Consider the following 13,466-nt stretch of genomic DNA (forward strand, 5'->3'; position numbering starts at 1 on the left):
AATTAATATTAAAATAGTTTTAAATTTTCCTATGAAACATCAGCTAGTAATTACAAGATGACCTCATGTCCCTGTAGGAAATGGTACGTGAGGTAAGCTCAAACATTATCTCTATATTAGAACTTGAGACATTTTATATTTTTATAAAGTATTTTATTTCATATCGTTAACTATTATGAAGAAGGAACCTAAAAAAAAGTAAATATCTATTTCTAACAATTAAAGTTTTTACAAAATTTAAGTACTCAAACTTCTTTAAATAATTATTATATTTAATATCATTATTATAATAAAAATCGTTAACTACATATTAAATTACTAATATAATATTATAAGAAATGCTTTTTTAATAAACTGGTGAAGTCTAAAGCTAGCACAGCCGCGCTATACAACGCCATTATAAGAAAATGACGCACACAGTTCAGCCTATTTTCCTCGCGATTGTCTCACTTTTGCTTTGAAATGAAGTGATAAATGATTGTGAGAGAATAATTTTTCATTGAAAAATATTTGTTATACAACTTAATATAGTATTAATCACTTATCTCATCATCGAGGTGTTTCTTAGTTCAAATACCTTTTATTTATTAGATAGAAGCCAGTCGTGTCAGTCGTGTGACAGGTTGTGGTTTCGATTCCCGCTCGAGGCTCGAGGAAGTAAAATATTTTAATTTTTTCACTCTCGTGTCGATGCAAAGCGCGGCGTAGAGTGCCGCCACTCAACACACAATGACTCCAGAAATCGGCGGAAAATTAAATATGAAAATGTGAAAATACTAGGTTCCCAGGTTCCCTCTGTCTATCCTGCTATGTGCGAGTAAAAAGTTTTATTCGGGATTCTGTTTTTTGATTTAGGTGCTTAAGGTTGCGAGACTGGTCTACAAATTAGGTGCATATTATGCATAAATATTTAATATTGCTAATATTTTAAAGTTAAACCTTCTAGGAACTTACTATCAGTAATTTTTCTAGTATATCTCGTCTCGCAGTATTTTTATAACAAAATAACTTAAAGCCTTACAAAATAATATATACATTTCGATGTTCAATGAACTTGCAGCATGACGAAATGCATTTGGTACTCCACAAACACCATGTGTCGCGACCTCGTTGGCTTCCATCGAGAATGTAGAAAGTAGGCCGGCATAAGCTCATTGTTGAAATTTTCTATATACAAGCGTTAATCGCCGTGATAAAGTTACGCTCACGTCGCCTTCCGTGTTTGATAACATTAGTTATGGTGTTTCTCGGTAGTATGTACTTAGCGACTTAATACATTATATCTGTGTTCTAGTACCTACTTAGATAATATCAGCTTTAAAGTTTAAGTTGATATTTAGATCTTTTTAAAAATTAAAAATTATATAACTAATACAGAGGCCGTAGTGGTGCAGTGGCACAAACGCGTAAACGCTATGCTAGTGGATTCGATTCCCACTCAGGGAAAATTATTGATTAATATTTTCGTTCATTTGCTCCGGTAATAAGGCAAAGTGCAGCGGTGTATTCCCCCACTTATCACAACAAAATATGGCTCAAATTGGGGAACGGAGTGTCTTAACACTAGGTTCTTTCTCCCTACCCCTCTGCTATATATTACCAAATACCCAATACATTATCTCATTCAGTCTAATTTACTTAAAGGTAAATTTAAATGGAATCACAATTTACTAAGAATCACAATAGATTGTAAATAAAACATTGACGACAACCTATACGTATTTTACTATCAAATTGAATAACGTATTGCTGCCCGTATACAGGCTGTGCTGTGAGGTCGATACGACCTCAATTTTCGTGTGCGCTGACCCGGCTACGTATTAATACCACATCCATTATACCGAGATGTGTGCAGCTTAAGTGCAACAGTTTTCAATTTATATTCTAATACTTTGATATCGTCGTCCCGTAATTGGAATTTGTTTGAAGATTGTGGATTTAAACTCCACCCAATAGTTTTTTTCTCTACATGGCGCAGTGGCGTGAATGCGTGACTGTAAACGCGACGGCTGTAGGTTTGATTCCACTCGATCTCTCATTTCCTCGCTTTGGTAACCAGGCCGCCACTTCACGCACATTCACATATCATTACACTAGGTTACTGTGACTGCAACGCGACGGTTATGGGTTTAATTCCACACTCAAGGGAATTAATTATTATTTTTTATTATTTTCACATCTTCGCTCAGGCACTAAAGCATAGAGTTGACTCAACGAAAAGAAAAGACTCAACTCGCAATGTTTCGCAAATCCCGGAGGAAAGCGTTGAACGCACTGAAGGATTCAAACCACAACCTTCGCGTTACAGTCATAGCCCCTGTGCTTTTGCGTCTCGAGGGCTTCTAATCTAATCTTAAAACATGTTGGTAGATTTAAAATAGATGACAGTTTAAAACTATTATAAGCGTATATAATTTTTTAAATTAATTTTATTAAAAGAACCTCGGCTTAATTTAATTTATGTATGATCACAGATCACAATTATATGACCGAAACATCAGAATGAAATCAGAAAAAAATATTTAAATTAAATGCAATATTTCCGAAAAAGTACGTTTAGAATGTTTTTATTTAATAATACAAAATAAGCATTTTTCAAATCTATAACATCCATAGAGTAACATTGGTGATTACATAATTTATGATAAGTATATATTTATTTGTATATATTATAAATAATAGTAAAAAAATGCATTTTTAGGTAAAGTAAATTTATTTATCGTAGTCTCGCTGTTGTACGTACGTACAATATTTATACAAATCATAAAAAAGAATAGTGTTATTTTTGTATGAGAATCCGATTTTTAAGAGAAAGCGTTTTGATAAGAATTTATAATTTTACGTCGCTGGCATAGTCTATGGATTTAGTTCACTAATGGCGTGTCTTCCTGCACCACACGTTATAACGTCAAAATGGCAAAGAAAAAAGGCGATGATAAAGTGAACCAAACTCCTCAAAGTGATAATGAGGAGCAAAATTTTGACGAGGAACCTAATTTCGAAGATCCGGAAGGATTCGTTGATGATATTACTGATGAGGGTAGGTAAATTAGCATGCTGAAGTTGGCCCGGCCATATGCGTCACCTTCAAAAATATGTGCATTTTTCCAGTGTTTTCATAATTACAAGCTTAAAGTGAATAAATAGTGTTATTACTCAATATTGTTTTAAATAATTACCATTTTGTGTTATTGTGAAAACGTAAGCTCGTCTCTTGAATTGTAGAAATTCATAACCTCACTTTGACGTTGCAGAACTGTTGGCAGACCTCTTAGAGCAGAAACCTAAGGAATCCGATGGTTACGAAAATGTGATCATCGTGGATGGATGCCCGCAGGTCGGGCCTGAACGCTTAGAGAAGCTCCAGAGTGTAATAAACAAAATCTTTAGTAAATTTGGAAAGATTGTGAACGAATATTATCCAACCAATGAGAACGGAGTCACGACTGGCTTCATTTACTTGGAATATAGTAATCCACAGAATGCTGCTGAGGCTGTACAAGCCACTAACAATTGTAAATTAGATAAACAGCATACATTTTTAGTAAACCTGTTCACAGACTTCAAAAAGTAAGTAAATAAATGTTACTTATTATGTTTATATGTAACGATTACGATTAATTTATTTATACAAAATAAGAAAATCACAGATTTATTAAACTTTAATAAATGTAATACTTACTAAGTAACAGCCAACAATATATGTAGTTTAAGAGTTTATTATCATTAAAAAAGATATATCATCAAATATTTCACAATTATTATTATTAACTTTGAATACTTTTAGGTATTCAGATATCCCCAAAGAATGGGAGCCTCCAGCACCTCAACCTTTCAAGGTGCAATCAGATCTTCAATGGTATCTCATGGATCCTGATGCATATGATCAGTTCTTGGTAGGAATTGGTACTGGTGTGGCACTGCAAGTATGGCAGAATACTTTGCCAGAGCCTATCACATTGCAAGAGAGACCTGTAAGTATTTTTTTGATTTATCAATAAATAAATCTTGATAAATTTGATATTTTTCATGATAAAATTTTGAGTTAGGAATAATACTTATTTTAGAATTATCTTAATTTGTCATGGCTGTCTTCTGTCACTTGAAAAATCATGTTGTATTTGTTCAGTATGAGAGTTGCATAAAGCTGCTAAATACAAGTTATATATCACACTAACAAGGTCCAGCAGGGTCGGCAGAGAGAACTTATTATTAAGACAATCTTTAACACATTTTCTGTAGAATTTTTGAGGCACTGTTTTAAGTGGCACAACCACCTATTAGAATAGATATTTCTGCTTAATATTATTTTTTATAGTGCATGGTTGGCTTATTACAGAAACCAGTTTGTTTTTTAATAACTTGATTGCATACTTTCATAAATGTCATTCAACTATGTCTTATCTTCAATTTAATTTCCTATTATATTATTTTGTTTATTAATTATCAACATGATTATTAATTATTTTATATCTAAACAACATAGTTATAAAAAATGTAACAATAAAAAAATATATAAATATATATTGAAAAAAAATCACCTTCACACTGTATCCCACACACAGCAAGATAGAATGAACTTAGTTAAGTCACTCTGTTCCCTATTTTCCACTGAATTATGAGGGCATTGTATGTTGCATGTATTTTGCCAAAATTCTTTTAACATTTTTGTTTTATTTGAATTGTTTCATAAAAAAATCTATCAATTTACAAATTTCACAAGTATTTTGTTTGACTAAATTGCTACAAAATAAATATTGTATTGAATTGACTAAAACTTTAGTTTTCAATGTATAAAATCTTTAAAATGATGATGCAATTAAAACACACAAGCAATTCAGATATGTAAATAAAATTAATGATTGTGTGGTTCAAGCTGCATAAGCGGGTTTACATTTTGCAATATCTGTGCTCTTTCAGAATTGGACTGAAACTTATGCTGTGTGGTCTCCACTCGGCACATATTTGGCCACCTTCCATTGGAGGGGTGTTGCCTTATGGGCGGGACCTAAGTTCAGTCAGTTCCAGAAATTCTACCATCCTGAAGCTAGATTTATTTCTTTCTCTCCTTGTGAAAATTATATTGTCACATTTTCACCCAACAGCGATAGGGGTGATGATAAGAAACTTATTATTTGGGATATTAGGTAAGTTTAGTTTTATATTAAAATAACAGTACTAGTACATAATAGTTTTTTTCTTATAATTGAATATGGTGCTATTAGGCTAAACTGATTCACTCTTGAGTCACGAACTTGGGCTCGAACAATAATTTTTAAATATGGTGTGCTTATAAAGTTGTAAAAAGTTGTGACATTTTTTATTTTATATATGAATATAATAATGCCCGCCTTTGTTAAAATATTAACAAATTATCTCTAAACTGAAAAACCCATATCAAGTCTGAAATCTCAAATGAAAAACTAAAATTTACATAAAAGAATCTAGAAGAAGAAGAAGAATCTTCTATCTTCTCAGAGTTCAATTCACCACTACTATAAATATTTTTCACTCATAAAACACATACACACATGTTGAATTATATTATGTTTTTAAACAGAACAGGCCAAGAAAAACGTAGTTTCCCTCCACCTGACGAGTATGTAACATGGCCGATTTTCCGCTGGAGTAAGGACGACCGTTTCTTTGCAAGGCTTGGAGCTGATGTTCTCTCTGTATATGAGACGCCCAGCTTTGGTCTGCTGGATAAGAAGTCTATTAAGATACCTGGTATTAGGTGGGTTTATTGTTTGTTTTGTTTGTTGGTGTTTTATAGAATTTGTTTTGAAAATGAAGCATAAATATGTTAAATTATATTGTTATAGCTAAGACATTTTAAGTTATTTTTTTATTCAGTGTTCTGCAAATAATAATAATGTTTTTGGAATCCCTTTTACAATTTACACAGATGTGAATTAGCATATATGAAAAATAGAGCATTAGAACATTAATTTTCAAATATATATAAACCAAATAAAATTTAAAGTTAAAAAAATATTAATACTTTTTATTTTCACAGGGACTTCTGTTGGTCACCATCCGACAACGTCCTAGCGTATTGGGTAGCAGAAGACAAAGATGTACCAGCCCGAGTAACATTATTAGAAATACCGAATCGTACAGAAACACGTTCCAAAAACTTGTTTTCAGTCGCCGACTGTAAAATACACTGGCAGAAAAGCGGAGATTACTTATGCGTGAAAGTAGACCGCTATTCTAAAGTCAAGAAAGACAAAAATGAGATCAAATACTCTGGAATGTATTACAACTTTGAAATATTCCACATGAGGGAGAAAGAGATTCCGGTAGATTCTGTGGAAATAAAGGAACCCATACAGGCATTCGCTTGGGAGCCTATAGGTTCCAAATTTGGCATTATACATGGTGATGCTGCAAATATATGTATTAGTTTTTATCAAGTCAATACTGGACAAGCTCCCACTTTATTGAAGAAATTTGATAGGACTTTCAACCATTTGTTCTGGTCACCTACGGGACAGTTCATAGTGTTGGCCAATTTTGGTTTGACCGGTGGAGCATTGGCCTTTGTTGATACTAATGATTTCACTATTATGAACATTTCTGATCACTATCAGGTATTTTTATTATTATTTTTTTTTGAAAAAAAAAAGAAAACAACTTTTTTAATTGCGTTTAGAATGGGTCAGATAAATTGTAACTTTATGATATAAAAAAACTGTTCTGTTTGCTTATTTTTTATATATGTTGGAATGGATTTTGAGCATAGTTAAATAGATTGTTAAATCATTATCATCATTATTTAACATGTCATAGATTTATAAAAGAAGAGTTAACATCTGTTTAAATTTCAAACATTCAAATTTGTAACTGTAACACATTTAGAAAAAATATATAAAAGTAATAATTTATGATTTACTACAATATTAATTTGTAATAAGATAATTGTGATATAAGATTTCTTTATATTACAGATGTCAGGCATTGAATGGGATCCAACTGGTCGCTACGTAGTGACGGGTGTCTCCTCGCTCAAGTGTAAAATGGATTGTGGATACTATTTGTGGTCATTCCAAGGCAAGATCTTGAGAAGGTAAATGTTGCCAGTTTATTATATGTATATATTTTTTTATATAATTTAATTACAATAACAAAGTTATATGATATGAAAGTTATAGATTAAAATGAAAAAATTATAGAAATTTAGTTTAAGTTTATATATTTTCTGTGGTAGCCTACTCTCATGACGTCACATACATTCACCCCGATATAATATGGAGACTTTAGTGTCCTAGCATTTAAGAAATAAAATAAGTAATAAGTCTGGCTGTAAACTTGAGTTAATCATTATTTTCATATCCTCTTTCTGATAACAAGATAAAGCGCGCCCTTGAGTTCCCCAAATTTTGAGACATTGCTTGTTCCAGCTAACACGCAATGTCTCAAAATTTGGGGGTACTAAGTGTCTTAGCATAATACTCTGTCATAAGCAGACACAGCGCTAATCTAAAAAAACTTTAAGTACATAGTTAGAATTTACATTATACATGTCACTGAAATACTATATTAACAAATTATTTAATCCACAGAGTAATGAAAGAAGGTTTCGCACAATTCCTCTGGAGACCGCGTCCCCCCACACTGCTGTCGGAGAAACAGCAGAAGGATATAAAGAAGAACCTGAAGAAATATTACTCGCAATTCGAATCTAAGGATCGTATGCGCAGCAGCAAAGCCAGCAAGGTAATTTTATTATTATAGATGTTCTGATTACAGTAGAAATTCGATTAACCGGCCTTCAGTTATATTGATTCGCGATTATCTGGGCTATCAACCCTATATAACCGTAACATATATCTAAACTTCTAATAAAATCTTAACGGATTCTCTATCTGGAAAAAACATAATAAAAAATGTTGAGAACATAAAAATTATGAAATTGTTTGTCTGTGCGTTTGTTCACGTTGATCTCAAAAACGGCTTAACCGATTTATTTGCAGTGTTCACTATTGTAGTTTGGCTAACTTCCCGTTAAAATATATCATATTACTTATTGAATTGGCTGAAACTTTACTTTTCAATATAGATATATTGTATATATATGTTGTATATATATTGTATACTTTTTACAAAATAATAATGTTTTTTTTTATATTAAATGTAATATTTGTTTGGTTAAGGAATTGGTCGCGAAGCGTACGGAGCAAATGAAGAAGTACATAGAATACCGCGAGCAGAAGACGCTCGAGTGGGCCGAGCAGAAGCCGCGACGAATCGAGCTTAGGGACTGTAAGTATAGAATTTTAAAATTTTTTTTAAATATTGTATACATTACGAATTTTTTGTTATAACTCTCCGTTTCCCACGCAACGTCCAATTTTCGAGTCGTTGCGTATTGGGTTACGGAACTTAACGCCGATTAAATGAAAATATTTTATTAAATTAAAATTAACTTGAATCACCATCAAGCTGTATCCCGCACTCAGCCGGTTAGGCAGAGGGAATCTAGTGTTAAGATACTCCGTTCCTACTTTCCGCCGAATTCTGGATGTATTGAAGGATCACAACTAGTCCAATTTATGCCCCTTACACACTTTATGCGCCTGCTCCACTACTGACTGGCCTCTAGAATATCTAATCAGATAAATATATTTTTTGTTATCTTTATACCTATTTATTAATACTATAAAATGTTTTTTTCTTTCTCCAGATGTAGACACGGACGGTCTCGACACCGACCAAACAAATACAGTGGAGGAAGTTGTAGAATTCTTTGTCAAAGAGGAACAATCGGTCATCGAGTAGTCGCCATAAATAACCACTTGTCGCCGGTTGTAACCGCCTGTATCGGCTTATAACCGGCCAAAACCGGTCGAACTGGTACATACCGGTTGAAACCGGTTATTAAAGGATAACTTTTTAATAAACAAAACAAAAAACCACTCGAAAGTTTTTTTATACCAACCCCGCATATTATTATTATAGTCACAAATATTCCGTATTATAATAATGTTCAGTGTAAGATTTCGGTTTATATATTATACAATAGGTAATGTTTATAGAAAAATTAAATTGATGTTTCAAATTATTAATTGCCTTTTAATACCTGTTTATTTGTTAATTTTTTTATTGACATTTCGTTTACACTTTTTATGAAAAAAAAATTTAAAACAAGTATATTAATATTTTTGGTTCTATATCCTATTCACGAAGCCGAGAGATAAAAGGTTAACAAACCATAAAAAGGTAACTTTGAACGTCACGATCAATATAGTTAATATATATTTTAAAAATAACTATCGAAGTAATAAGCTGATAGCATTGAAAATATAACGTCTCTAGAATTTATGTAACCCTCTCCCCACAAATAAGTTGTTGACGACTAGAAACACCGAAACGCAAAACCAAAGGACTATTCTCAAACTTTCAATATTAATTAATTCGTCCACATGAAGCCCTTTGTAGATTTTGATTACCAAATGCAATAGAAACAATAAATACTTATATTTAATTTTGGTGCTTGCAAAGGACCATTAACTTATGAATCCTAAAAAACACCTTCCATCAATATTTATAATCTGCATTTTAATACAATTCGTCTTCCTTTTACGTATATTTTCTTCTATACATTGCTATAGAACGGAAAAGCTGAAATATCTAGAAAGTAGATATAAGAATAGATGGTAGATTCGCTATCCTAATGGGACGTTCAACGGTATCGCTACTTGAGCTCGATCGTTACTATTTGCACTTTAAAGCTTTGTAATAGACCTATACGTACAGTCGTGTACACTGTAGAAATGTATTCAGTTACACTTGTGTAATATATAAATTTATATTGAATACAATATATTTACATACTGTCGTAGCGCAGCGGCACAAGGGTGTGAGTGTAACGCGACGGTTGTGGGTTCGATCCCCACTCGAGGAAGTGAAATATTTATTTACGTTTATATTTCCATTTCTTCGCTCTGGTGTCGAAGCAAAGCGTGGGGTTGAGCTCCACCACTCAACACGCAATACCTCGAGAATTTGGTGGAAAATGAGGAAAAAGGTTATAACGGAAACAGAGTGCCTTAACACTAGGTTCCCAGGTTCCCTTTACCTACCATGCTACGTGCAGTATACAGCGTGAAGCTAAAAACCGTTAATAACATTCCCTCAAGGCTTCCAACATAGATGATCTGTAATCACATTAAAATGAAATATTATAACTCTCTCTGTATAGCGTAAGTGAATTGAACTTTACTCCAGAGGCGTCTCAGAACTTTTTTATCTATTAAGTAACTTTTGAGTGATAAATTGACAAAGGATGAATATTAGAAATTGTCGTTTATAATTATCTTTAAAAACTTATATAATCTATAAGATAATTTTGTGAATAAAAGCAAGCTTCCATTATATTTTTATAAAAATAATAAGACGCTGGGCGGTGCTGTGGCCATCGTGGCACACTGGCACAGCGTCGTGCTGTGAACACGATGGTTGTGGGTTTGATTCCCGCTCGGGGGAATGAATTAAATTTGTATTTTCACAGTACTGCCACTTATCACGCAGTCTTGGGATGCAGCGTAAAACTGGAAAAATAGTGTTGCATACATTTTCTTATTAAAATGATATGACGAGATGTTTTATAATACTCGTTGGAAGATTTTTTTAATTATGATTATGAAGTATGAAGTGATTATGAAGTAGTACCTAGTAAATAACTAGGTACCTACTTCTACTGATATAAGTAAGTAAATTAACTCTATGGCTATATCCATTTTGTGGTTACATTGAATAAACATGTAATCAACATGCAGATGCCTTAAATTAATGCTAATTTATGTACCTAAGCACATATGAATGGATGTCTATAAATGAAGTCCTTGTAATTGCGAAAGTATTTATATATATTATATTTTTAAATATTTTAAAGAAAATTACGATTGTGTAAAGTAATTTAAACCAAGTATAACTTAAATTGATAATAAGATGTATAATTATATAAGTAATTGTTTTTCATTATAAAAACTTATTTTATGATTAATATAATTAATTAAAAAAAATAATTTTATGATTTAGTACTTTATTTATTTTAGCCTCTTTCTACGACAAATAATTTAAAATCTTAGGATTGTAGTTGTAGCAGTTGTCAAATCAAGCAGGTGATAGTACTTTATGATAGTCCAATAGAAATATTTTAAATTTTGGTAACTACCACAACAGAATTACCTGTTAAACTGTAATTAGTATAAATAAATTTAAATAACAAATTACAAAAGATTTTTTAAATTTTCCAATATAATAAGGAAGTAAAAATATACAAAGAGTTTAATTAAACTCTTTGGAATTCCAACGCAATTCAACGGATCAAAGAAGTAATTATACTGTTTTTTATACTTTCGATGTTTTACAATAACGAAGAGGAAAGAAAATAAAAACACTTTTAAATAGACAAAACATTGCATTGAATTTAGCATTAAAAACAAGCGTCTGGCCGGCGTTTATAGAGGGTTGTATCTTACACTGACGTTTGACATGCTAGTCTGCGGTGTGACGTGCGTCACGTCAGTAGTGGTTCTACCTATATAAAGTTGTAAATAAATAAGTATATTTTAGGTAGAGATAAAGAAATCTTTTGTTGACTATTTGTAATCTTCTGGAAACGTTTTGTTATCCTTTTTTTAGGGGGAACCCTAACCACAATACAAAACACCGGAATCCTTATAGAATCACTTTGTCAATTTAATATCAAATATCCAAATCTTACAGTGTAAGTACCTGCAGGAAAAAAATAAACATTTTTAGGTACATCGCGAGAAAAAACCATCACAACCTTAAATTTATAGTTCATACAAAATTACTCCACACGTCTGCAAACTTAAGTTTGTCAACTTTTATTTCAAAATTGAAGAACGACTTTCGAACCGTTGACCTATGACAGTAGAATTTAGTACGGAATCTTTGGTGCTCCAGCAAGACTCGCACTTGACCGGTTAATAGATTAAAAAATATGAGTGTCTTATATTATCTGTTACGCTGCTAATTATATTTAAATTACATCTTATAGTCAAAAATGTTACTGGAAAACATAGAATATACATTTATGTACATTTATTTAACCTATTTCGATACCTGAGAAACAATATTATTTTAAAAGTTTTTATTACAACGTATATCTGTAACCTGTATTTTTTAAAAAATAGCAAATTCGGTTCGTTCTCAGTATCAATCACTTAAAACAATAGCTGTCGTTTGTTAGAGTATGTGATGCGTGGGTATATTCGTAACCTATTCAAAATAATTGTTAATTCGTGACCTTTTCCTTTGAAGGACAATTTTAAATTGAAAATTTACACCTATTTTTTCTCCGTTTCTCCGTTTCTCTGTTTTAGTTTTAATAAATATATCTATTAATTGTTATAATACCAATTGTTATTTACTAATTAATAAGTTTGGCCTACCTGGTATATTTTAGTAAGATGATCCTAAAATAATGTAGAAGAAGAAGGGCAGGTAAAGGGAACCTAGTGCTCCAACACGACAGTCCCCATTTTCGCCTTGAAAAAAAAAAAAAAATCAAATGAAAACCTAACCTATTCCACTTTCACCCGTAAAAATATAAATAAAAACATTACACAATTGTAAATGGTTGTTATCTAGTGTTCCTTTTAAGATACTTCTGTTCCCAACTTTCCGCTGAATTTTATAGGCAATGCGTGTTGAGTGGCAGAACTAAAATGCGCATGAGCCTCATTATCAAACTGAGAAAATGTAAATGTTAAATTAATTCATTAATGGAATCGAACCTACTACAGTCGCGTTTACAAGTGCAAGCCTAGAAGCTTGCTGTCAATTTAGCAAAATTATAATAGTAATTTTTGCAAAATAATGTGCATACCGCGAATCACTGAGCACTGCTTTAGTTACGACGCTTCATTGAAAGTCAAATGAAGTTTGCTTTGTATCTTTTAGTTATACATACATATATGTGTACTTATACAAAACTGAATATAAACCACTTGGATAGGAAATATTTGTTATTTTAGAAGGAATTTTTCTAAAAAGTCTGCCATTGACATAAAAGAAGTGGCTCAGTTGAGACTAGTTTAATTATGCACTATAGCATCGACTTCAAATTTTTAGAGTAAAAGTATGATAAAATACGGTGTTAAATTCCACCAAATTTTCATCTTTCAATTCGAATAAATGATAGAGAGAGAGGCATTTAAAGATATAAATAAAAAAAAAGTAATTTTAAAAATTATTGCTACACAGAACAAATCTGGATTATTTTTAAAACTAATAAATAAAGAATTGTGCTTATATATTTCGGCGAGTATACAATTCCATATTTTAAAAAACCAGCTTCACGCTGTATCCCGCACACAGCAGGGTAGGCAGAGGAAACCTAGTGTTAGGACACTCCGTTACAAAATCTTAAAGAAACAAAACAAAAAAGTCCAGAAAAAATGAAATAGCTGCATGAAGTGACGTCAATA

General features: G+C 31.9%; 1 protein-coding gene across 1 annotated transcript; it reads left to right on the plus strand.

The window, feature by feature from the left end:
* Positions 1 to 2,850: 2,850 nt before the first annotated feature.
* Positions 2,851 to 9,067, plus strand: eIF3b (eukaryotic translation initiation factor 3 subunit b). Its single transcript, XM_085198354.1, has 10 exons — positions 2,851 to 3,040; positions 3,255 to 3,570; positions 3,788 to 3,974; positions 4,921 to 5,147; positions 5,561 to 5,737; positions 6,020 to 6,596; positions 6,954 to 7,072; positions 7,569 to 7,722; positions 8,160 to 8,268; positions 8,690 to 9,067. Exons 1-10 carry the CDS (start codon positions 2,914 to 2,916, stop codon positions 8,782 to 8,784), a joined length of 2,088 nt encoding a protein of 695 aa, XP_085054480.1. The 5' UTR covers positions 2,851 to 2,913; the 3' UTR covers positions 8,785 to 9,067.
* Positions 9,068 to 13,466: the final 4,399 nt, after the last annotated feature.

This window comes from Heliconius melpomene, chromosome 15 (genome assembly GCF_056956725.1).
Source record: "Heliconius melpomene rosina isolate 202511_hmr_F chromosome 15, ASM5695672v1, whole genome shotgun sequence".
In the NCBI taxonomy this organism is placed as follows: Eukaryota; Metazoa; Arthropoda; class Insecta; order Lepidoptera; family Nymphalidae; genus Heliconius; species Heliconius melpomene.

Excerpts from the sequence above, each read along its gene's own strand:
- eIF3b (XM_085198354.1), top strand. The coding sequence starts at position 2,914 with ATGGCAAAGAAAAAAGGCGATGATAAAGTGAACCAAACTCCTCAAAGT. Across the intron at positions 3,571-3,787 it reads CTGTTCACAGACTTCAAAAA|GTATTCAGATATCCCCAAAG; the intron begins GTAAGTAAATAA and ends GAATACTTTTAG. Across the intron at positions 3,975-4,920 it reads TCACATTGCAAGAGAGACCT|AATTGGACTGAAACTTATGC; the intron begins GTAAGTATTTTT and ends GTGCTCTTTCAG.